General features: G+C 40.0%; 1 protein-coding gene across 4 annotated transcripts in view; it reads right to left on the bottom strand.

Moving 5' to 3' along the window:
- The window catches only part of SUPT20H (SPT20 homolog, SAGA complex component), a 234,912-nt gene that overhangs the window by 11,058 nt on the left and 198,388 nt on the right, over window positions 1-25,466 (bottom strand). For 3 of the 4 annotated variants that reach the window (XM_053708432.1, XM_053708429.1, XM_053708430.1), the window contains exons 21-22: window positions 21,630-21,685; window positions 9,695-9,832 (exon numbers count right to left, since the gene is read on the bottom strand). In XM_053708432.1, the coding sequence (XP_053564407.1) occupies window positions 9,695-9,832; window positions 21,630-21,685 (194 nt within the window). The remainder of the gene's footprint in view (window positions 1-9,694; window positions 9,833-21,629; window positions 21,686-25,466) is intronic. The other variant, XM_053708431.1, reaches the window with a different exon arrangement.

The following is a 25,466-nucleotide window of genomic DNA, read 5'->3' as shown; positions in this document are numbered from 1 at the left end:
ATTTCATATACAAATTTGAAGGTGTTTACTGTCCCTGTAAAGGGAAATGTAAAAACTGAAATGTGCAATATACTTCTCGTAAAGTAGTGTCTCATATGACGCAAATTAAGTCTTCACAAACACAATACACACCACCACCAGCACTCTGAGCTTACATACTGGTGCATGGGACCCTCACAGCATATGTGTGTATGCCACTGAAAAACAGTAATATATTTTGACTTTACTATCCCTTTAATTGCTACCCACTCTATTTCTCTCAAAAGTATACATTAGTGGGCCATTGTGTAAATAACAATTTATTCTTACCTGATAAATTCCTTTGTTTCTTGGTGGTTTTAGTCCACAAAAATCTTTACTTGGGGGAGTCCATCACCTGGCCAGCAGTAGGAGGCAAAGAAATACCACAACAAAGCTTCAAATATCCCTCCTAGAAGGGCGTATAGCCAAGGAAAGGATGAAGAAGAAAGAAAGTAGGGTAAAGAAAGAGGTACAAACAAGAACTGTCGCCAACTAGTAAAAAAATTAGTGGGTTCATGGACTATCACCACCAAGAAAAAGGAATTTATCAGTTAAGAATAAATTTGCTAACAGAACAAAACTTCTATCCTTGCTCTCTCCTTGACGAGGCAAAAAACTAATGGAAGGGAAAGAGAAGCTTTGTCGTGGAGTGTCTTTGCCTCCCCCTGGTGGCCAGGTGATATATTTCCCACAAGTAAGGATTTTTGTGGACTTAAAGGTACATGAAACCACATTTTTTTCTTTCATGATTTAGAAAGAGGGTGTGATTTTAAACAACTTTCTAATTTACTTATATAATTTTTTTCATTCTCTAAAAACTTTGCTGAAAAGCATATCTAGATAGGCTCAGTAGCTGCTCATTGGTTGCTGCACATAGATGCCTCGTGTGATTGGCTCACCCATGTATATTGCTATTTCTTCAACAAAGGATACCTAAAGAATGAAGCAAATTAGATAATAGAACTAAATTGGAATGTTGTTAAAAATTGTATTCTCTACTTGAATCATGAAAGAAAATTTTGGGGTTTAGTGTCCCTTTAACACCACCTTAGAAAGAAAACCTATTCATTGATCCAAATATATAAATATATTATTTTTTCCAACTTCATTTCTTTAATGTGCCCAGTTTCTGTTTTTCTTGGGGGGGGGGGGGTGCAAGTTGCTGTTGAGCAAAGCAGATTTTTATATTGCATTTTATATTAATGTTCTCAGTCTTTGCATTTTATAAAAATCACAAAGAAACTTGGATGTGTAATACAACTAAGATCTTGAAGATCTACAGGGGTCAACAATGCATAATTATTGAATTGCTTGTAATCTACAGTTTTAGGAGATGCAGTTTAAAGAGACAGTAAACAACTTGAGATTTCTATATAAAATATTTAGTTATGCAGAATGAAACAGCTTTGCAATATACTTCCATTGTTTATGTTGCCCCTTTTTCATGTAATTTAGCTCTGAAAATTGAGGGATTTCTAATTTTAAGAATTTGGAATGCACCCTGCTGATTTCTAAAGGCCAACACTGCTACATATTGATCCCTAATTGGCTTTATCAGATAACAACTGCAAAACAATTCACTTTATACTAACTTTATGACCGGGGCTAGCTTTGTTGTCTGCAGACTGAAGCCCAGCTTCACCAAATAAGGTAAATGGTAGTTCGAGTTTGGCTATTGAAAAATAACTGCAGTAAAAAAGGATGTTAATTTGTTGTTATTCTATAGCAGCACAACAAAAATATCTTGTAATTACAAGGTGTTTACTGTCCCTTTAACTTTCACAAATGGTCTTATTTTACAAACATCCTAATCCTTATTGTATTAAGCAATGCATTAGTTAGCACTGTGTTTATGACATTCTACTTGCAAATACAGGTAGCCCTCAGTTTACGCCGGGGTTAGGTTCCAGAAGGAAGGGTTGTAAATCGAAACCGTTGTAAAACCCAGTTTATAATGTAAGTCAATGGGAAATGAGGGAGTTAGGTTCCAGGCACCTCTCAAAGTTGTCATGAGTAACACCTAATACATTATTTTTAAAGCTTTGAAATGAAGACTTTAAATGCTGAACAGCATTATAAACCTAATAAAATAATCACACAACACAGAATATATAATAAAACTAAGTTAAATGAACAAAAACATTTGCTAAACAGCATTATAAACCTAATAAAATAATCACACAACACATACTTTACTTGCATTTTTTTGCAAACAGTTCTATGCATTCCAATCTGGACTGATTTATAGACAGGAAGATCTTGTTCCTTTGAAATCTGCTCGATAGCTCAGGTCTGGTTAAACTGATTAATTTCAGCTTGCTTGGCTTGCATATCTTTGCTGCAACACAAGCGGACAGCTCCACCTACTGGCTATTTTATTCAATGCACTGCTTCTCAATGCTTTTCAATAGCAGTCACATGACTGAAAAAAAAGGTTATTCTGAAACGGTGCAAATTGAACCGTTGTAAACCGAGGGCCACCTGTAAACAGCTTTATTATGCTACATAAACCTAGCGTAGATGTGCTTTATATATTTATTTAACAGAAACCCTTTGATGCTTTCCAACTTAAAGAGGCTCAAGATGTGTTGTCAATTAAGAATATAGATTAACTAATTCACACAAGCATAATACCCATATGCTAATCACTTCAAAGTGATGCAGCATAACATAAAAAGCTTACAAGAAAATATCACATGAACATTTCTATGTAAAAAACAAGGCAGATATTTTATCTCACAGATTTAGCTTACAAAAGTAAGTGCTCTGTGAAGTTATTTTTCAACTACTGTTTGCTACATGTTGTTGAAGAAAACAAACAAAAAAAAACATCCACCTTCATCAGTGCTGATGTCACACTTTGCTTTACTATGATCTTGTGAGATTTCTTAGTAAACTTCCTTAAAATGAGTAGGAAAACAACATTACTTTGCTGCACACGCCCAATGCACGCTCCCTTGCAAGTCCTGGGACTAAAATCCTGATTGGCTGCCTAAAGTCAATTCACAACGGGATGTGGCTACTGAGGAAATTTCAAGGTAAAATATCTTCTTTTTCTTCTGTTATGTGTGATCAGTCCACGGGTCATCATTACTTCTGGGATATAACTCCTCCCCAACAGGAAATGCAAGAGGATTCACCCAGCAGAGCTGCATATAGCTCCTCCCCTCTACGTCAGTCCCAGTCATTCTCTTGCACCCAACGACTAGATAGGATGTGTGAGAGGACTATGGTGATTATACTTAGTTTTTATGACTTCAATCAAAAGTTTGTTATTTTAAAATAGCACCGGAGCGTGTTATTACTTCTCTGGCAGAGTTTGAGGAAGAATCTGTCAGAGTTTTTTACTATGATTTTAACCGGAGTAGTTAAGATCATATTGCTGTTCTCGGCCATCTGAGGGAGGTAAAGGCTTCAGATCAGGGGACAGCGGGCAGAGGAATCTGCATTGAGGTATGTAGCAGTTTTTATTTTCTGAATGGAATTGATGAGAAAATCCTGCCATACCGTTAAAATGACATGTATGTATACACTTCAGTATTCTGGGGATGGTATTTCACCGGAACTACTCTGTTAAAGGTCACTAATCCTTTTTAATAACTATTTATCATGTTAAACGTTTTTGCTGGAATGTAGAATCGTTTACATTGCTGAGGTACTGTGTGAATAAATATTTGGGCATTATTTTCCACTTGGCAGTTTTTTTGCTTTATTTGTGACAGTTTCGTTTCTCTTCACTGCTGTGTGGGAGAGGGAGGGGCCGTTTTGGCGCTCTTTGCTACGCATCAAAAAATACCAGTCAGTTACTTTTATTTTTCCTGCATGATCCGGTTCATCTCTGATAGATCTCAGGGGTCTTCAAACTTCTTTGAAGGGAGGTAAATTCTCTCAGCAGAGCTGTGAGAATTCTTATAGTGACTGTGAATAAAAACGTTGCTTTGTATTTTTTATGTCAAATTTAATTATTGTTATTTTACTAATGGGAACAAACCTTTGCTAAAAGTTTTTGTTGTTTTAAAGTTTGATGCTATAACTGTTTTTCAGTTCACTATTTCAACTGTCATTTAATCGTTAGTACCTCTTTGAGGCACAGTACGTTTTTTGCTAAAAAAGATTATAACCAAGTTGTAAGTTTTTTGCTAGTGTGTTAAACATGTCTGACTCAGAGGAAGATATCTGTGTCATTTGTTCCAATGCCAAGGTGGAGCCCAATAGAAATTTATGTACTAACTGTATTGATGCTACTTTAAATAAAAGTCAATCTGTACAATGTGAACAAATTTCACCAAACAGCGAGGGGAGAGTTATGCCGACTAACTCGCCTCACGCGGCAGTACCTGCATCTCCCGCCTGGGAGGTGCGTGATATTTTGGCGCCTAGTACATCTGGGCGGCCATTACAGATAACATTACAAGATATGGCTACTGTTATGACTGAAGTTTTGTCTAAATTACCAGAACTAAGAGGCAAGCGTGATCACTCTGGGGTGAGAACAGAGTGCGCTGACAATGCTAGGGCCATGTCTGATACTGCGTCACAGCTCGCAGAGCATGAGGACGGAGAGCTTCATTCTGTGGGTGACGGTTCTGATCCAAACAGATTGGACTCAGATATTTCAAATTTTAAATTTAAATTGGAGAACCTCCGTGTATTACTAGGGGAGGTCTTAGCAGCTCTCAACGATTGTAACACCGTTGCAATACCAGAGAAACTGTGTAGGTTGGATAAATACTTTGCGGTACCGGCGAGTACTGACGTTTTTCCTATACCTAAGAGACTAACTGAAATTGTTACTAAGGAGTGGGATAGACCCGGTGTGCCGTTCTCACCCCCTCCAATATTTAGAAAGATGTTTCCAATAGACGCCACCACTCGGGACTTATGGCAAACGGTCCCCAAGGTGGAGGGAGCAGTTTCTACTTTAGCTAAGCGTACCACTATCCCGGTGGAGGATAGCTGTGCTTTCTCAGATCCAATGGATAAAAAATTAGAGGGTTACCTTAAGAAAATGTTTGTTCAACAAGGTTTTATATTACAACCCCTTGCATGTATCGCGCCGATTACGGCTGCGGCAGCATTTTGGATTGAGTCGCTTGAAGAGAACCTTAGTTCATCTACGCTAGACGACATTACGGACAGGCTTAGAGTCCTTAAACTAGCTAATTCCTTCATTTCGGAGGCCGTAGTACATTTAACCAAACTTACGGCTAAGAACTCAGGATTCGCCATACAGGCACGTAGGGCGCTGTGGCTAAAATCCTGGTCAGCTGATGTTACTTCTAAGTCCAAATTACTTAATATACCTTTCAAGGGGCAGTCTTTATTTGGGCCCGGTTTGAAAGAGATTATCGCTGACATTACAGGAGGTAAGGGCCACGCCCTACCTCAAGACAAAGCCAAAGCTAAGGCTAGACAGTCTAATTTTCGTCCCTTTCGGAACTTTAAAACAGGAGCAGCATCAACCTCCACTGCACCAAAACAGGAAGGAGCTGTTGCTCGTTACAGGCAAGGCTGGAAGCCTAACCAGTCCTGGAACAAGAGCAAGCAGGCCAGGAAACCTGCTGCTGCCCCAAAGACAGCATGAACCGAGAGCCCCCGATCCGGGACCGGATCTAGTGGGGGGCAGACTCTCTCTCTTCGCCCAGGCCTGGGCAAGAGATGTTCAGGATCCCTGGGCTCTAGAGATCATATCGCAGGGATACCTTCTAGACTTCAAATTATCTCCCCCAAGAGGGAGATTTCATCTGTCAAGGTTGTCAACAAACCAGATAAAGAAAGAAGCGTTTCTACGCTGCGTACAAGATCTGTTATTAATGGGAGTGATCCATCCGGTTCCGCGGTCGGAACAAGGACAAGGGTTCTACTCAAACCTGTTTGTGGTTCCCAAAAAAGAGGGAACTTTCAGGCCAATCTTAGATTTAAAGACTCTAAACAAATTCCTAAGAGTTCCATCGTTCAAAATGGAAACTATTCGGACAATCTTACCCATGATCCAAGAGGGTCAGTACATGACCACAGTGGATTTAAAGGATGCTTACCTTCACATACCGATCCACAAAGATCATCACCGGTATCTAAGGTTTGCCTTCTTAGACAGGCACTACCAGTTTGTAGCTCTTCCATTCGGATTGGCTACGGCTCCAAGAATCTTCACAAAGGTTCTGGGTGCCCTTCTAGCGGTACTAAGACCGCGAGGGATTTCGGTAGCTCCGTACCTAGACGACATTCTAATTCAAGCTTCAAGCTTTCAAACTGCCAAGTCTCATACAGAGTTAGTTCTGGCATTTCTAAGGTCGCATGGATGGAAAGTGAACGAAAAGAAGAGTTCTCTCTTTCCTCTCACAAGAGTTCCATTCTTGGGGACTCTTATAGATTCTGTAGAAATGAAGATTTACCTGACAGAAGACAGGTTAACAAAGCTTCAAAATGCATGCCGCGTCCTTCATTCCATTCAACACCCGTCAGTAGCTCAATGCATGGAGGTGATCGGCTTAATGGTAGCGGCAATGGACATAGTACCTTTTGCACGCCTACACCTCAGACCGCTGCAATTATGCATGCTAAGTCAGTGGAATGGGGATTACTCAGATTTGTCCCCTACTCTGAATCTGAATCAAGAGACCAGAAATTCTCTTCTATGGTGGCTTTATCGGCCACACCTGTCCAGGGGGATGCCATTCAGCAGGCCAGACTGGACAATTGTAACAACAGACGCCAGCCTACTAGGTTGGGGCGCTGTCTGGAATTCTCTGAAGGCTCAGGGACTATGGAATCAGGAGGAGAGTCTCCTTCCAATAAACATTCTGGAATTGAGAGCAGTTCTCAATGCCCTTCTGGCTTGGCCCCAGTTAACAACTCGGGGGTTCATCAGGTTTCAGTCGGACAACATCACGACTGTAGCTTACATCAACCATCAGGGAGGGACAAGAAGCTCCCTAGCAATGATGGAAGTATCAAAGATAATTCGCTGGGCAGAGTCTCACTCTTGCCACCTGTCAGCAATCCACATCCCGGGAGTGGAGAACTGGGAGGCGGATTTCTTGAGTCGCCAGACTTTTCATCCGGGGGAGTGGGAACTTCATCCGGAGGTCTTTGCCCAAATACTTCGACGTTGGGGCAAACCAGAGATAGATCTCATGGCGTCTCGCCAGAACGCCAAACTTCCTCGCTACGGGTCCAGATCCAGGGATCCGGGAGCAGTTCTGATAGATGCTTTGACAGCACCTTGGAACTTCAGGATGGCTTATGTGTTTCCACCCTTCCCGCTGCTTCCTCGATTGATTGCCAAAATCAAACAGGAGAGAGCATCAGTAATTCTAATAGCACCTGCATGGCCACGCAGGACTTGGTATGCAGATCTAGTGGACATGTCATCCTGTCCGCCTTGGTCTCTACCTCTAAGACAGGACCTTCTGATACAGGGTCCATTCAAACATCAAAATCTAACTTCTCTGAAGCTGACTGCTTGGAAATTGAACGCTTGATTTTATCAAAACGTGGTTTTTCTGAGTCGGTTATTGATACCCTAATTCAGGCTAGGAAGCCTGTTACCAGAAGGATTTACCATAAAATATGGCGGAAATACCTATACTGGTGCGAATCCAAAGGTTACTCCTGGAGTAAGGTTAGGATCGCTAGGATACTGTCTTTTCTACAAGAAGGTTTAGAAAAGGGTTTATCAGCTAGTTCATTAAAGGGACAGATTTCAGCTCTGTCCATCTTGTTACACAGACGTCTGTCAGAAAATCCAGACGTCCAGTCCTTTTGTCAGGCTTTAGCTAGGATCAAGCCTGTGTTTAAAGCTGTTGCTCCACCATGGAGTTTAAACTTAGTTCTTAACGTTTTACAGGGTGTTCCGTTTGAACCCCTTCATTCCATTGATATAAAAATGTTATCTTGGAAAGTTCTGTTTTTAATGGCTATTTCCTCGGCTCGAAGAGTCTCTGAGTTATCAGCCTTACATTGTGATTCCCCTTATCTGATTTTTCACTCAGACAAGGTAGTTCTGCGTACTAAACCTGGGTTCTTACCTAAGGTAGTCACTAACAGGAACATCAATCAAGAGATTGTTGTCCCATCCTTGTGTCCAAATCCTTCTTCAAAGAAGGAACGTCTTTTACACAATCTGGATGTAGTTCGTGCCCTCAAGTTCTACTTGCAGGCAACTAAAGATTTTCGCCAAACTTCTTCCTTGTTTGTCGTTTACTCTGGACAGAGGAGAGGTCAAAAAGCTTCTGCTACCTCTCTCTCTTTTTGGCTTCGTAGCATAATACGTTTAGCCTATGAGACTGCTGGACAGCAGCCTCCTGAAAGAATTACAGCTCACTCCACTAGAGCTGTGGCTTCCACTTGGGCCTTTAAGAATGAGGCCTCTGTTGAACAGATTTGCAAGGCTGCAACTTGGTCTTCACTTCATACTTTTTCCAAATTTTACAAATTTGACACTTTTGCTTCTTCGGAGGCTATTTTTGGGAGAAAGGTTCTTCAGGCAGTGGTTCCTTCTGTATAATGAGCCTGCCTTTCCCTCCCGTCATCCGTGTACTTTTGCTTTGGTATTGGTATCCCAGAAGTAATGATGACCCGTGGACTGATCACACATAACAGAAGAAAACATAATTTATGCTTACCTGATAAATTCCTTTCTTCTGTTGTGTGATCAGTCCACGGCCCGCCCTGTTTTTAAGGCAGGTAAATATCTTTTAAATTATACTCCAGTCACCACTTCACCCTTGGTTACTCCTTTCTCGTTGATTCTTGGTCGAATGACTGGGACTGACGTAGAGGGGAGGAGCTATATGCAGCTCTGCTGGGTGAATCCTCTTGCATTTCCTGTTGGGGAGGAGTTATATCCCAGAAGTAATGATGACCCGTGGACTGATCACACAACAGAAGAAAGGAATTTATCAGGTAAGCATAAATTATGTTTTTTACAGAGATGTGATATTTTCTAGTCCGCTTTTCTTTTTTTTTTTCTTTTTGACAAATATGACGCATCACTTTCAAGTGCTTAACATCTTGCTATTATGTCCCTTTAATATAAACTATGTTAACAGCAACACATATTTCATGAACTACATGTTACAAATACATTTGTTATCCAAACAAACCAACTCTGTGCTATTGACAAACATCATTAACCATAGAAATTAGTTTTTTGGTCTGTGTGCATTAAAGTGAAGGTAAACTTTGGTGAATGAAAGCCTGTTTTTAAAAATACTATTAAAAACAGGGGCACTTTCATTCATCAAAGTTTACAAAGCAGCCGTTTTGTTAAAAAAAAATTACCTTTTTTTCTTTTCACAGCTAGAGCAGCTTCCCCCACCTAGAGATCCTCTATTCACACGTCAGCAATGACTAATTCTGCTCCCTCCAATCACAGCATGGCCTCAGGCAATGACTACCCTGGGGGGAAGGCTGTGATTGGAGGAAGCAGGATTAGTCATTGCTGACATGTGAATAGAGGATCTCTAGGTGGGGGAAGCTGCTGTAGCTGTGAAAAGAAAAAAAGGTATTTTTTTTTAACAAAACGGCTGCTTTGTAAACTTTGATGAATGAAAGTGCCCCTGTTTTTAATAGTATTTTTAAAAAACGGGCTTTCATTTACCAAAGTTTATCTTCACTTTAATTGTTCACTTAAAACTGTGTATGAAGTGCCCAGATATAAATTTCTTACCGATGGTAAAAGTCCCAGTTGGTCTCCCTGCTGTTGTGGACTAGACGCTGATGTCTGCTGAGATTGTTGAGGTGAAAACTGAGAAAGTTGAGGCTGTTGCTGCTGCATGGGGTTGAATATGAGTGAAGCACCAGAAAGCTGTTTTAAAGATGACACCCAGTTTCAGAAAAGTGCAATGCTCTTATGATAGTATTAGATTATAGCCTTTAAAAAACATGTATTGCCCAAGTACCAAGATCTACTTCATGAACAGATAAATGGAACTTATAAGACTAGTTGTTTTCATTTCCCAGCTGTAAGTGACAAAAATCCTTTAAACAATTCTTTTTTTTATAAAGGACATAAAAAAAAACCCCCATAAATTATGCTTACCTGATAATTTCATTTTCTTCCGTGGGAAAGAGTCCACAGCCGTATTCATTACTTTTGGGAAATAAGAACCTGGCCACCAGGAAGAGGCAAAGACACCCCAGCCAAAGGCCCAAATACCCCTCCCACTTCCCTCATCCCCCAGTCTGAGGAACAAGGAACAGTAGAAGAAATATTAGGGTGAAAAGGTGCCAGAAGAATACAACTAAGACGCCCCACATAAAAAAACGGGCAGGGGGCTGTGGACTCTTTCCCACAGAAGAAAATGAAATTATCAGGTAAGCCTAATTTATGTTTCTTTTACAAGATATGACGAGTCCACGGATTTCATCCTTATGGGATTACGCCTCCTGGTCAGCAGGAAGTGGCAAAGAGCACCACAGCAGAGCTGTATATATAGCTCCTCCCTTCCCTCCCCCCCCCAGTCATTCTCTTTGCCTGTGTTAGTGATAGGAAGAGGTAAAGTGAGGTGTTAGTTTAGATTCTTCAATCAAGAAGTTTGTTATTTTAAAATGGTGCCAGTGAGTACTATTTTACTCAGGGAGAAATCGTCAGTCAATAACTTCCCAAGAGGAGTGGAGACATCTTATTTTCTGCCCTGATGTTGATGATCTTAGCAAACGTTATCTAAGATCCTGCTGGTTTCCATAGAGCAGTTGAAGGTAGTGTAAAGAAACATCTTCAGTGTGGAGAACTGTCTCATGCTACAAGCAGCATTGAGGTATGTTCAGTCATTTGTTTCTGGGGAGACTTGATACATCAGAACAGGCTGACATTATTCCCTAACTGGGGAGGGGTAATCAGTATGCACTATAGGAGAAATGAGTTACCCAGCTAGAGGAGCTGGTGAGTGTGTTAAAAGACCTTTGTTTCTGTGGACTACTAAAAAGTACATTATTCTTGCAAAGAACAAGTGCAGGGACATGATTTGTTAAGTATCTCTTTGAGCCTACGCTACCTATAGGGCGATTAATCCCTATTCCTGGTCATCTTTATGCACTCCTGGTTTGCTGGTTTAGTGCATCTGGGATATTCACCTGGAAAGTGATCAGCTAGCTGGACTGCTGCAGAAATCCAGCGAATGACATTTTTTGTTGCCTTGTATCTGCTTTGAGATATTTGTGGGCGTATGGAACAATAAGATTTTGATTCCCACAATGTTATCAACATATATTGTATTTCTTATTGTTATAGATATTGTTTGACATCTTATTTTTGCCGCTACTTTCTCCCCAAGCGTCACAACCTTTAACGCCCACTCAAGCGACACCGTGTTCTTCAACCGCGTCCACTTCTTTTACTCTGCAGGATATGGCTGCAGTTATGTCATCTACCCTTACAGAGGTTTTATCTAAGTTGCCAGTGTTACAGGGCAAACGCAGCAGGACAGAAGTCAATCCGAATCCTGCAACTTCTGATGCTTTGTTGGCTATTTCCGATGTACCCTCACAGGGATCTGAATTGGGCGTTAGGGAACTTCTGTCAGAGGGGGAACTTTCCGACTCGGGAAGTGTGTTACCTCAGATGGACTCGGACGTCATGTCCTTCAGATTTAAGCTTGAACACCTCCGCCTGTTACTTCGGGAGGTTTTAGCGACTCTGGATGACTGTGACTCTATTGTGGTACCACCAGAGAAATTGTGTAAGATGGACAAATACTTAGAGGTGCCTGCTTACTCTGATGTTTTTCCAGTTCCTAAGAGAATCTCAGAAATTATTATGCGGGAATGGGAAAGACCGGGTATCCCATTCTCACCTTCTCCTAACTTTAAGAAAATGTATCCCATATCTGACACTGTCAGGGACTCTTGGCAAACAGTCCCTAAGGTGGAGGGAGCTATATCTACCCTGGCTAAGCGTACAACTATTCCTATTGAGGATAGTTGTGCTTTCAAAGACCCTATGGATAAAAAATTGGAGGGTCTTCTGAAGAAGTTATTTATTCATCAGGGTTTCCTTTTACAACCGACGGCCTGTATTGTGCCAGTTACAACTGCGGCGGCCTTCTGGTTTGACGCCTTAGAAGAGTCTCTTAAGACTGAGACTCCTTTAGAGGAAATTTTTCATAGAATTGAGGCTCTTAAGCTGGCTAATTCTTTTATTATGGATGCCGCCTTTCAGATTGCCAAGTTGGCAGCTAAGAATGCCGGATTTGCCATTTTAGCGCGTAGAGCATTATGGTTAAAATCTTGGTCTGCTGATGTGTCATCTAAGTCAAAGCTTTTGGCTATTCCTTTCAAAGGTAAAACCCTATTTGGGCCTGACTTGAAAGAAATCATTTCTGACATTACGGGAGGTAAGGGTCATCTCCTCAGGATAAAGCAGCTAAACTGAGGGGTAAACAAAATAATTTTCGTTCTTTTCGGAATTTCAAAGGAGTCCCCACTTCTTCTTCCGCTAAACAGGAAGGGAATTTTGCTCAAGCAAAGTCCGTCTGGAGACTCAACCAGGCTTGGAACAAAGGTAAACAACCCAAGAAGCCTGCTGCTGCTCCCAAGACAGCATGAAGGGGCGGCCCCCAATCCGGGACCGGATCGGATTTAGTAGGGGGCAGGCTTTCTCTCTTTACCCAGGCTTGGATAAGAGATGTTCAGGACCCCTGGACACTGGAAATCATGTCCCAAGGGTATCAACTGGAATTAAAAAATTCTCTCCCAAGGGGGAGGTTTCTTCTTTCACGATTGTCTATAGACCAGATAAAGAGAGGCGTTCTTACATTGTGTAAAATACCTCTCTACTATGGGAGTACTTCGTCCCGTTCCAATACTGGAACAGGGGCAGGGGTTTTATTAAAATCTTTTCGTGGTTCCCAAAAAAGAGGGAACGTTCAGACCCATTTTAGATCTCAAGAGTCTAAACAAGTTTCTCAGAGTCCCATCCTTCAAGATGGAGACTATTCGAACAAGTCTACCATTGATCCAGGAGGGTCAATATATGACTACCGTGGACTTGAAGGATGCATACCTTCATATTCCTAACCACAAGGATCATCATTAGTTCCTAGGGTTTGCCTTCCTGGACAAACATTTTCAGTTCGTGGCTCTTCCCTTTGGGTTGGCCACAGCACCCAGGATCTTCACCAAGGTTCTACGGTGCCTTCTGGCGGTTCTCAGGCCGCGGGGTATCGCAGTGGCGCCTTATCTAGACGATATTCTGATCCAGGCATCTTCTTACCATCTGACAAAGTCTCATACAGACATGGTTCTGTCCTTTCTGAGGACTCACGGGTGAAAGGTGAATCTAGAAAAGAGTGCACTAATTCCACGGACAAGGGTTCCCTTCTTGGGAACTCTAATAGATGAATATTGACAAAAGAGAAGGAAAGTTTCCAGTGCCTAGAGGAAAATATACCTGCTACACTATAAGGATGACCCCCTAATAGGTCTTAATTGAAAGATACAAAGATGGATATATAGGAGCGCCAATGGCTAAGGTATATCACAGGATTAAATGGTTGTAATGTGAAAATTAAGTCCTGGTTATTAACAGGATGACCAACCTAGGTTATAATGTACGTTTCATCAAAAACCTTAATACTGGTAAAAATGAAATTTCATTTATTAAAATCCAAATCCAAACAGAGAAACCAAGTTTAAATAATAAACATAAAAATGAAAATAGGAATAGATGAATGATTCAAATCACACAAGTGGATGATTAAGAGTAAATGCACAAATCTATAAAAATGAGTCTAACCTATTCTATAATTTGAGGTGGATAAATTTCTTAAGACAATATAGACATCTAATCTTCGGAACCCCTCACAAATCCTGTATCGAATTGTCTACGCGTTTCGGCCCTATATAGAGGGCCTTTTTCAACACATGAAAAAGTTTGGTTAGTATTTTTCACAAAGTCAACATTGGAACCCAAAGGGGAACCAAAAAGAGGGGTGCGCTAAGTAATGACAAGGCAGTCTATGCACAAACCGTCAAACCAGGTGTGGGGACGGACAACGAAGGGTGGCTCCAAATAACGAGCATACAACTGTGGCGGCAGCTCCTCTGGTCCTCGGTATGAAGATTCTGAAAAATTATGAATAAGAAAGAGGGCGCCACATAGCGTAATACGGTCTGGAAATCAGCAAAGGAAATATGGTCGAAAAGGCTTACCGGAAGAAAATGCACCGTACTGTGACCGGTGCTGGCAGGCAGACTAACACTCACAGTGGTTAGTACACTGGTGGATCTGTGATCTGTGGCGTCTGGATCAGACAGGTGAGCTCCTGTGTCACTCTAGGCTGGATATAAACGCCTTCTGGTGGAGTGAAACAATGCAACCAGGCAAAGTATGTGCAGTCCGTGAGCCCTACCAAAGTAGGGATAAAAAGCAAGACAACTTCCGCAGAGTAAAACAAATTTTTAATCCAAATGAATACTGCTACGCGTTTCTCGACCGTTAACTGGTCGTTTCATCAGGCATAAAACAATGGATACAATCAATACAAATTTAAAACCTTAAATACAGGTGTGTCTAAAAAACGGAAGTTGTCATAGATCTAAAAATAGACCAATGGTAACATGGTATACACTGTGTTAATTGTAAGCTCTGATAGAAATATACACCTGTGTACCAGCCCATTGATACAATACAATTGTATGTTACTAAAATTACAGTGATAGAAATGTCAAAGAACTTGATATCCCATTGACAAATATAGCCTATCTCTATCCAAATTAATATTCTAATTAGTTGCTCTGAGAAAAAGGTGTTTATATGAAAGGACGAAAAAAAAAATTATATGTAATAAGAACAGCATTAATAATAAAGAGAACAGTCATAAATATTTTGTAGTGTTGAATGTAAATTACTAAAGCGATATAAACATGCGTAAGTGCATGAATTAAAATTTATAAGTCGGGACTTCACGGAACCCGGACAAACACACTGAGCGCAATGGTATTTGATTAAACTATGAAAGCTTGGATAACTAGTGGTCAGACTGATATATGATTTATTTATTTAAAAATGAGTTCGTTAATGCAATTATATAAGCAGGCTTTATAGAGAATTTGGTTTAAAATTTAGTAATAATAGAACAAGCATTTGTGTAATTTTTTTGTTAATGTTTCAAAAGACATTCCAGTGATCAAACTCAACACTGTTATAAACAAACACACAATTCGGATGACAAATACAAAAAATAAAACAAATTTACTAGATCCATAGAAATTCATTCCGAAAAATTATATTTATAATCCTATGTCACCTTAGGCACATATAGTAGTAATAATAATTAATAATAAGCCTGCTTATATAATTGCATTAACGAACTCATTTTTAAATAAATAAATCATATATCAGTCTGACCACTAGTAATCCAAGCTTTCATAGTTTAATCAAATACCATTGCGCTCAGTGTGTTTGTCCGGGTTCCGTGAAGTCCCGACTTTAGTAATTTACATTCAACACTACAAAATATTTATGACTGTTCTCTTTATTATTAATGCTGTTCTTATTACATATAAAAAATGTTTTCGTCCTTTCATATAAACACCTTTTTCTCAGAGCAACTAATTAGAATATTAATTTGGATAGAGATAGGCTATATTTGTCAATGGGATATCAAGTTCTTTGACATTTCTATCACTGTAATTTTAGTAACATACAATTGTATTGTATCAATGGGCTGGTACACAGGTGTATATTTCTATCAGAGCTTACAATTAACACAGTGTATACCATGTTACCATTGGTCTATTTTTAGATCTATGACAACTTCCGTTTTTTAGACACACCTGTATTTAAGGTTTTAAATTTGTATTGATTGTATCCATTGTTTTATGCCTGATGAAACGACCAGTTAACGGTCGAGAAACGCGTAGCAGTATTCATTTGGATTAAAAATTTGTTTTACTCTGCGGAAGTTGTCTTGCTTTTTATCCCTACTTTGGTAGGGCTCACGGACTGCACATACTTTGCCTGGTTGCATTGTTTCACTCCACCAGAAGGCGTTTATATCCAGCCTAGAGTGACACAGGAGCTCACCTGTCTGATCCAGACGCCACAGATCACAGATCCACCAGTGTACTAACCACTGTGAGTGTTAGTCTGCCTGCCAGCACCGGTCACATTATCAGTATTTTTCACAAGCCTAATTTTTTTAGCACAATTGTGATTGAATTTTATTTTTATTTGTATATTTAGACAGCACGTGTTATATTAGATTGTTTGTGTAGAGGGACATACCGGTATCGTCCTAATTCGATTATTATAAGTCACTGGCTTAGTTTATCACTTGTTAACAATCAGTTCGATTTTTCTTATATACACACACACTTGTTTTGAATAACCCTTATCTAAAATTGGTATATTGGAAAACACCATTTCCATATTACAAACTTTCAGGAATTTGTTAGCACTTGCTCTTACCCTAACCTATTAGTTTATTCCTTTCCTAAAGTATTGGAACAAACTATTATCTCCTTCACAGCTTAAGTACTTTACCATTTCGAAGATTAGATGTCTATATTGTCTTAAGAAATTTATCCACCTCAAATTATAGAATAGGTTAGACTCATTTTTATAGATTTGTGCATTTACTCTTAATCATCCACTTGTGTGATTTTAATCATTCATCTATTCTTATTTTCATTTTTATGTTTATTAATTAAACTTGGTTTCTCTGTTTGGATTTGGATTTTAATAAATGAAATTTCATTTTTACCAGTATTAAGGTTTTTGATGAAACTTACATTATAACCTAGGTTGGTCATCCTGTTAATAACCAGGACTTAATTTTCACATTACACCCATTTAATCCTGTGATATACCTTAGCCATTGGCGCTCCTATATATCCATCTTTGTAACTCTAATAGATTCCATATCCATGAAAATTTTCTTGACAGAAGTCAGAAAGTCAAAGATTCTGAATACATGCCGAGCCCTTCAGTCCAATCCTCGGCCATCAGTGGCTCAGTGCATGGAGGTAATTGGATTGATGGTGGCGGCAATGGACATCATTCCGTTTGCTCGTTTTCATCTCAGACCGCTACAACTGAGCATGCTCAGGCAGTGGAATGTAGATTATGCAAATTTGTTTCCTCAGATAGATCTGGATCAGGAGACGAGAGACTCTCTTCTTTGGTGGTTGTCGCTAGATCATCTGTCCCAAGGGACGTGCTTCCGCAGACCCTCATGGGTGATAGTGACAACGGACGCCAGTCTACTAGGTTGGGGTGCAGTCTGGAATTCCCTGAAGGCTCAGGGTGTGTGGACTCGGTCGGCGTTTCTACTCCAATCAATATTCTGGAATTGAGAGCAATATTCAATGCGCTTCAGGCTTGGACTCAGTTGGCTTCGGCAAGATTCATCCGTTTTCAGTCGGACAATATCACGACTGTGGCTTACATCAATCATCAGAGAGGAACAAGGAGTTCCTTAGCGATGACAGAAGTATCCAAGATAATTCGGTGGGCGAAGGCTCACTCTTGTTATCTGTCAGCAATCTACATCCCAGGAGTGGAAAACTGGGAAGCGGAATTTTTAAGCAGACAGACGTTTCATCCGGGGGAGTGGGAACTCCATCCGGAGGTCTTTGCCACACTGATTCTCAGATGGGGCAGACCGGAATTGGATCTGATGGCGTCTCATCAGAATGCCAAGCTCCCAAGATACTGATCCAGGTCAAGGGATCCTCAGGCCGAACTGATAGATGTCTTGGCAGTGCCTTGGTCGTTCAACCTAGCTTATGTGTTTCCACCGTTTGCTCTCCTTCCCCGGGCGATTGCACGGATCAAACAGGAGAGGGCTTTGGTAATTCTAATCGCGCCTGCGTGGCCTCGCAGGACTTGGTATGCCGATCTGGTGGACATGTCCTCTCTGCCGCCGTGGAAGCTTCCATTGAGGCAGGACCTTCTCATTCAGGGACCCTTCCATCATCCGAATCTAGTTTCTCTGCAGCTGACTGCTTGGAGATTGAACGCTTGATTTTATCTAAGCGGGGGTTCTCTGATTCGGTCATTGATACTTTGATTCAGGCATGTAAGCCTGTCACTAGAAAGATCTACCATAAGATATGGCGTAAATATCTTTATTGGTGCGAATCCAAGGGCTACTCATGGAGTAGAATTAGGATTCCCAGGATTTTATGTCCAAGAAGGATTGGAGAAAAGGTTATCAGCAAGTTCCTTAAAGGGACAAACTTCTGATTTGTCGATTTTTCTACACAAGCGTTTGGCAGATGTTCCAGATGTTCAGTCTTTATGTCAGGCTCTGACTAGAATCAAGCCTGTGTTTAGACAAATTGCTCCACCCTGGAGTTTGAATTTAGTTCTTAAAAGTTCTTCAAGGGGTTCCGTTTGAACCCATGCATTCCATAGATATTAAGTTATCTTGGAAGGTTTTATTTTTGGTTGCTATTTCTTCTACTCGTAGAGTTTCTGAGCTTTCAGCGTTACAATGTGACTCATCTTATTTTCCATTCTGATAAGGTGGTTTTACGTACCAAACCTGGTTTCCTTCCTAAGGTTGTTTCTAATAAGAATATTAATCAGGAAATTGTTATTCCTTCATTGTGTCCTAATGCTTCTTCTAAGAAGGAGCGTTGTTGCATAACTTGGACGTGGTCCGTGCCCTGAAGTTTTACTTGCAGGCGACTAAAGAATTTCATCAATCATCTTCTTTGTTTATTGTTTTTTCTGGAAAATGTAAGGGCCAGAAAGCTACGGCTGCCTCTCTTTTTGGCTGAAGAGTATCATCCGTCTGGCGTATGAGACTGCTGGACAGCAGCCTCCTGAAAGAATTACGGTTTATTCCACTAGGGCTGTGGCTTCCTCATGGGCATTTAAAAACAATGCTTCTGTTGAACAGATTTTCAAGGCTGCTACTTGGTCGTTCTCTTCACACTTTTTCCAAATTTTACAAATTTGAGGCTGGTTTTGGGAGAAAGGTTCTTCAAGCAGTGGTGCCTTCCGTTTAGGTTCCTGTCTTGTCCCTCCCTTTCATCTGTGTCCTATTGCTTTGGTATTGTATCCCATAAGTAAGGATGAAGTCCGTGGACTCGTCATATCTTGTAAAAGAAAAGGAAATTTATGCTTACCTGATAAATTTATTTCTTTTACGATATGACGTGTCCACGGCCCACCCTGTCATTTCTAAGACAGGTATTTTCTTATTTTTGTTAAACTTCAGTCACCTCTGCACCTTTGTCTTTTCCTTTCTCTTCCTAACTTCGGTCGAATGACTGGAGTGTGAGGGAAGGGAGGAGCTATATATACAGTTCTGCTGTGGTGCTCTTTGCCACTTCCTGCTGACCAGGAGGCGTAATCCCATAAGTAAGGATTAAATCCGTGGACTCGTCATATTGTAAAAGAAATAAATTTATCAGGTAAGCATAAATTTCCTTTTTTCTTCCTAATGGGAAAGAGTCAACAGCCACATTCATTACTTTTGGGAAAACCATACCCAAGCTAAAGAGGGCACTGAATGCCAAAACGGGAGGGTACAATAGGCGGCCCATTCTGAAAGCACCAAGCCTGAAACCACTACCCAGATGTACTCTGGGAAGGAGTGCAATGTGTAACCCTTCGCTTGCGCTTAACAAGGCGAGGTAAAGCATTAAGGCCGCGGACACTGCCGTCTGAACTGCGCAGTAACATCTGGAGAAAAAAGGCCCCCTCCAGATGGAGGATCAGCAATGCCACGGGAAAACTGCATGTGTATAGAGATAACAATGTAGGGTACGCACCTCACTGAACGACAACTCCTCAGAGGTGGACGGCTCCGTGAAATCAAACATGTTTGATATTATCACTTTATCAAGGCATATGGAACATAATGGAGAGGGGGAACTAGGGCCTCCTCTCCATATAAACAGGAATTGCTCTTTAGGAATAGAGGGAGTGCCCTCTAAGAACCGAATCCTCCATCACTAGTGCAATAACCGGAGAACTAGAGAGATAAAACATCCTTTTTCTTTTTTAATAAAATAACGGCACCTCTATACCCCAATGGCTGGAGCACTCACCACCCCCTATGACCCAGACAAAACAGATGTATGACTCCTCTCTGATAGTCACGAAGGAGGGAATGAATCACATAGTACACAATGCAGGACTGTCCCTGCTATGAGAGAAAGCACGCCAAGCTTGTAAGCTGCATGAAACCTGTATATTCCATAACAGCCTAAGAGCCCATAACATCTCACACATAAAGCAGCATAAAATCAAATAAACATATAAGATTATTATTCCCCCCTGTTCAATAATCCCCCTAAGGAGATATAGACCCTTGATTCTATAAAGAAAAAATGTGCCACACTGTGACCCTGTCTTCTGTGTTAACATTATGTAATAAAAAATGAAATGATCTTACCAGAATCTACGCCGTGGAACAGGAACACGGCCCTTCAAGTGTGACAGATCATTGCATCGCTCCTGACATGGACTTGAGAGAAAAAGCAGGAGTGGTTAATATGAGTCGGCAGGGTGTCGCAAAGGGAAGCTCCCTCTGCATCTCCAGACTCTAACTTTCACCCAGGCCCTCAGTGAGAAGCTTATAGGGCTACTTAAAACTCCTGTCCCATTGCGAAGAGTAGTACCCTCCATAAGAGACAAAACAAATTCTGACACTTCTCTGCCAACCTCCTGGGACGAAAGGCAAAGAATGACTGGGGGTTGAGGGAAGTGGGAGGGGTATTTGGGCCTTTGGCTGGGGTGTCTTTGCCTCCTCCTGGTGGCCAGGTTCTTATTTCCCAAAAGTAATGAATGCGGCTGTGGACTCTTTCCCATTAGGAAGAGAAAAAAAAATATATATATATATCTGTGAAAATATGTTTTGTTTACGTTGTCTCCTTTGTTGTAGCCATACAGAAGCCTAATGAGTTTTTGCTCTAATCTATACAACTGTGTCGCAGGATAGTAAAAACGGGGTAGTGGAAAAAGCACAAGTTTTAGATGTAAATTAAAAGAAAACCAGGTAAATAAATGGATATTTAAATCGTTTATAATGTGAGTATTACTATAATGATCACATTTTTATTTCACATCTAAAACGTGTAATAAAAATTACCTTTAAATGGGAAATGCTACTATTTTAGTAGCTCACGTATTTAACTAAATTGTAACTATGCATCACACAAACAAAACCTCAGGTAGCCCACGGCAGAACGCAATTTTGCTGAGAGGTGACGTTTTCACCTTTTAGCCAACAGCCGGGCCGGCTATACGGCTTTGCGTCAATTGGAACGCACAGCTATTTCCTTAGAGGTGGAAAGTTTACCTGAGCAGCTCCGTGCGGCGAACACTTCCAACAAATAAAGGAGCTTACAGTATGAAATATTTTATACTTCATGACTGAAAGTCCCCTTTATTTTCTCTAATTGTAAATCCTAGCGTTTCACAAATGCTAGGATTTACAATCACTTTAACAGAGAAAGGGCAAACTTTTATATATGTTTTTCTTTTTTTTCCAATTAGATTTTAAAACCTGAAGAATGTACTTTAACTGATCACACACCTGAATTCTGTGTAACAGTGCCAACCACCTGATGCTCCTAGACAAAATCCTATGTCAAATAAGATGTGGAGACAATATACAGTTCCCAGCTTTCTCATATATAATTACCTGCAGGAGATTTAAAGGCCTCAGACTTGATGAATTTTTTAAACCAAAAGGGCCACCTGTTGAAGAAAAGTCTTTTGTTTAAAATTCTATCAAGACACAAACAGAAAAACTATGTGTCTCTTTGAATAGTTCTTGTAAAAACAAAGCTAAGTTAGAAAAGAAGTATGCTTGTGTCAAAAGAAGTCACAGCAAACAGATTGTGCGCCACCAGTTTTTCTTCATCTTTCATGATTCAGAGCAATTTAAACAACTTTTCAATTAATTTCTATGATCAAATGTGCTTCATTCTCTTGGTTTCATTTGTTGAAGAAGCAGCAACGCATACCAGGGATTTAGCTTAACCCATTAGGTGAGCCAATGACAAGGGGGATATAATTAACATTTGAGTTCATAATTTCATCTAATATGGAACTGGGCTAAATTTACAGGAATATCATTTATGGGGTTCCCACTACTGAATTGGTCGGCCAAGCTTGATAAAAAAGTAGGTGTTATAAAAAAAAATACAGAACAACTAAAATACACTTTCCGATACCTTCTATAAAATGGACTTGACATATGTTGACATATGTTTGTTAGTGGCCACCTCTCTGTTAGAATTCCTTAAAGGGACAGTATACTGTAAAATAGTTTTTCCCTTAATGTGTTTACAATTGCTTTTTTTACCAACTGCAGAGTAAAAAATGTATGAAAATTAGATTTTTAAGGCTTATTTGTGTATATTAAAGCTCTGATTTTGTGTTTTGAAGCCACAACCTAATAAAATGGGTTGAGCTTGTAGGTATAATCAGATCTCATTACTGTATCACATTGTGCACATATACCTGCTTCTTTATCTTATATCTGTCCTTAAAACAATCACCAGTACTTTGAGAGAACAATGGAAAATCAACATTTTATTACCTTATCTCTGCTATATTCGACTGGGAGTGTAATTTCTTCTGCTGGCTGTGTTTACAAAGCTTATCTATAGCTGGTACGCTCGGCCACAAACTTTCAGAATAGGTGGGGATACCACATGCTAAATTAACAATTTCAAATGCCAATATAAGGGTAAAGGAGCTACTTGTAAAGAATTTAATACACTCCAGCAGGTAAAGTGGATCATTGGGAACAAATTAAAGGGGAGAAATTTTTTGAGTAAACTGTCCCTTTAACTTGTGCACTTAAAGATTAAGAGCCTCACTCTCATTTTATTGTGTTCATTTGGACATTTACCATTGTATTTATTATTTCAATAAACTGGATATGACAGATACCTATTGCTTTGTAGCATTCACTGCACATCTGGTTAAAACAAATGCTTTTTGAAACAAAACATGTTACACGTGTCTTAAAGAAACAATTGCATATTGTGTATAGCCTAAAAAACAACTTCAACATCCTCAAGATTTACACATTTGTTAAAGGGACATTAACCACTAAATAAATTCTAGATAAAATGAATCATTCAAAGAAAAGATAAGTCTTAGAATAAGATGTACTTTTTAAAGTTTCATTGGTTGTTTAAAAAGTGACAAAATACGTGTAAAGTTTTAATGTCTATAAAATGGGAGCTGCCATGTTGTAACTAAGATTACATTCTCTGCTGCAGCCAATTATGGACAATTATAAATAGGTAACTAGAGTGTGCAGCCAATCGCTGTTTTAATATTAAAAGGGACACTGAACCCAAATTTTTTCTTTCGTGATTCAGATAGAGCATGCAATTTTAAGCAACTTTCTAATTTTCTCCTATTATCAAATTTCTACATTCTCTTGCTATCTTTATTTGAAAAAGAAGGCATCTAAGCTTTTTTTGGTTCAAAACTCTGGACAGCGCATTTTTATTGGTGGATGAGTTTATCCACCAATCAGCAAGAACAACCCAGGTTGTTCACCAAAAATGGGCCAGCATCTAAACTTACATTCTTGCATTTCAAATAAAGATACCAAGAGAATAAAGAAAATTTGATAATAGGAGTAAATTAGAAAGTTGCTTAAAATTTCATGCTCTATCTGAATCACGAAAGAAAAAAAAGTTGGGTTCAGTGTCCCTTTAAGTGTTCTGCACTTCCATTTCTAAAAGTAATTGAAAAGCTCAGATTTTCAGAATGTAATTACAGGAGAAGGGGACAAAATAAATAATGAAAGTAAATTGCAGAGATTTTTTTTTATATATACAATTTATCATTTTATATTACTATATTAAAGTGTTTAATGCCTCTTTAAAGTACATACAGAAAGAGAAGCGCCCAACAAGGATGAACAACAGCTCAATAGTGAGCTACCACATAGGAGCAAACTCTTGGCCCAATTGTGCTTTTTATAAAGGAGAACTTTCCTGATGTATATTAGTCTAATACCGCCTAACAAGATCAGTCCAGCCCTGAAATACCAGGCAAGCCTCCTCTGAAGAAGGAACATGGTAACCACAGGTGATCGTTTCGGCCTCCTTTGGTCCTTGTCAGTGAGGTGGAGCCATAACTCTCTTAACTTTAGCATGTTAGCACTTGTCCAGAGAGCCTAAGGCACTTGTACCATCTGGTAATTAATTTCTTAATTGCTGGCATGATACAAGCCCCACTGGTGCTCTGAGCAGCTGCAGTATTTAAAATGCTGGTGCTTTGAGAATATCTAGCTATGCTTTACATGAACTTGCAGAGAAAAATGCTAACACTAAAACAGTGATAACTTTTATTGGAAACATTTTTGTCAATACATGTATATTGCAAATATGTTTCTTTTCAAAGTAATTTATCTCTATACTCATTTAAATGTTGACCGGAATGTCCCTTTAAATGTGGCACAATATTGGTATATGATTACAGTAAGGATTGTGACTTCTAGCATCTCCTTAATGTTCAGAACAATCTGTATATACCCAACCATATACAGGTATTATAACCTGAACGAATATACTAATCTAAATTCCTACAAAATATTAATAAGAATAGCGAGTATCAAGAGAATGTGATGACTAGCCCGGATAAGAACATTATCTACTACATTTTCTTTTACAAAGATACGACGAGTCCACAGATTTCATCCTTGTGGGATTTATCCTCCTGCTAACAGGAAGTGGCAAAGAGCACCACAGCAGAGCTGTATATATAGCTCCTCCCTTCCCTCCACCTCCAGTCATTCTCTTTGCCAGTGTTAGTAATAGGAAGAGGTAAAGTGAGGTCAGGCATTTCATCCGGGGTAGTGGGAACTCCATCCGGAGGTCTTTGCCTCCCTGATTCTCCATTGGGGCAGACCAGAATTGGATCTGATGGCGTCTCGACAGAATGCCAAGCTCCCAAGATACGGATCCAGGTCGAGGGATCCTCAGGCCGAACTGATAGATGCCTTGGTCGTTCAACCTAGCTTATGGGTTTCCACCGTTTCCTCTCCTTCCCCGGGTGATTGCTCGGGTCAAGCAGGAGAGAGCTTCAGTAATTCTAATCGCGCCTGCGTGGCCACGCAGGACTTGGTATGCAGATCTAGTGGACATGTCCTCTCTGCCTCCGTATAAACTTCCACTGAGACAGGACCTTCTCATTCAAGGTCCTTTCCAACATCCAAACCTAATTTCTCTGCAGCTGACTGCTTGGAGATTGAACGCTTAATTTTATCTAAGCGGGGGTTCTCTGATTCGGTCATTGATACTCTGATTCAGGCACGTAAGCCTGTTACTAGAAAGATTTACCATAAGATATGGCGTAAACATCTTTATTGGTGCGAATCCAAGAACTACTCATGGAGTAGAGTTAGGATTCCCAGGATTCTGTCTTTTCTCCAAGAAGGATTGGAGAAAGGGTTATCAGCAAGTTCCTTAAAGGGACAAATCTCTGCTTTGTCGATTTTACTTCACAA

The sequence above is a fragment of the Bombina bombina genome, chromosome 3 (assembly GCF_027579735.1).
Source record: "Bombina bombina isolate aBomBom1 chromosome 3, aBomBom1.pri, whole genome shotgun sequence".
Lineage (NCBI taxonomy): Eukaryota > Metazoa > Chordata > Amphibia > Anura > Bombinatoridae > Bombina > Bombina bombina.
Note: the sequence above shows the minus strand (reverse complement) of the source record. Positions and strands in the feature narration are given on the sequence as shown.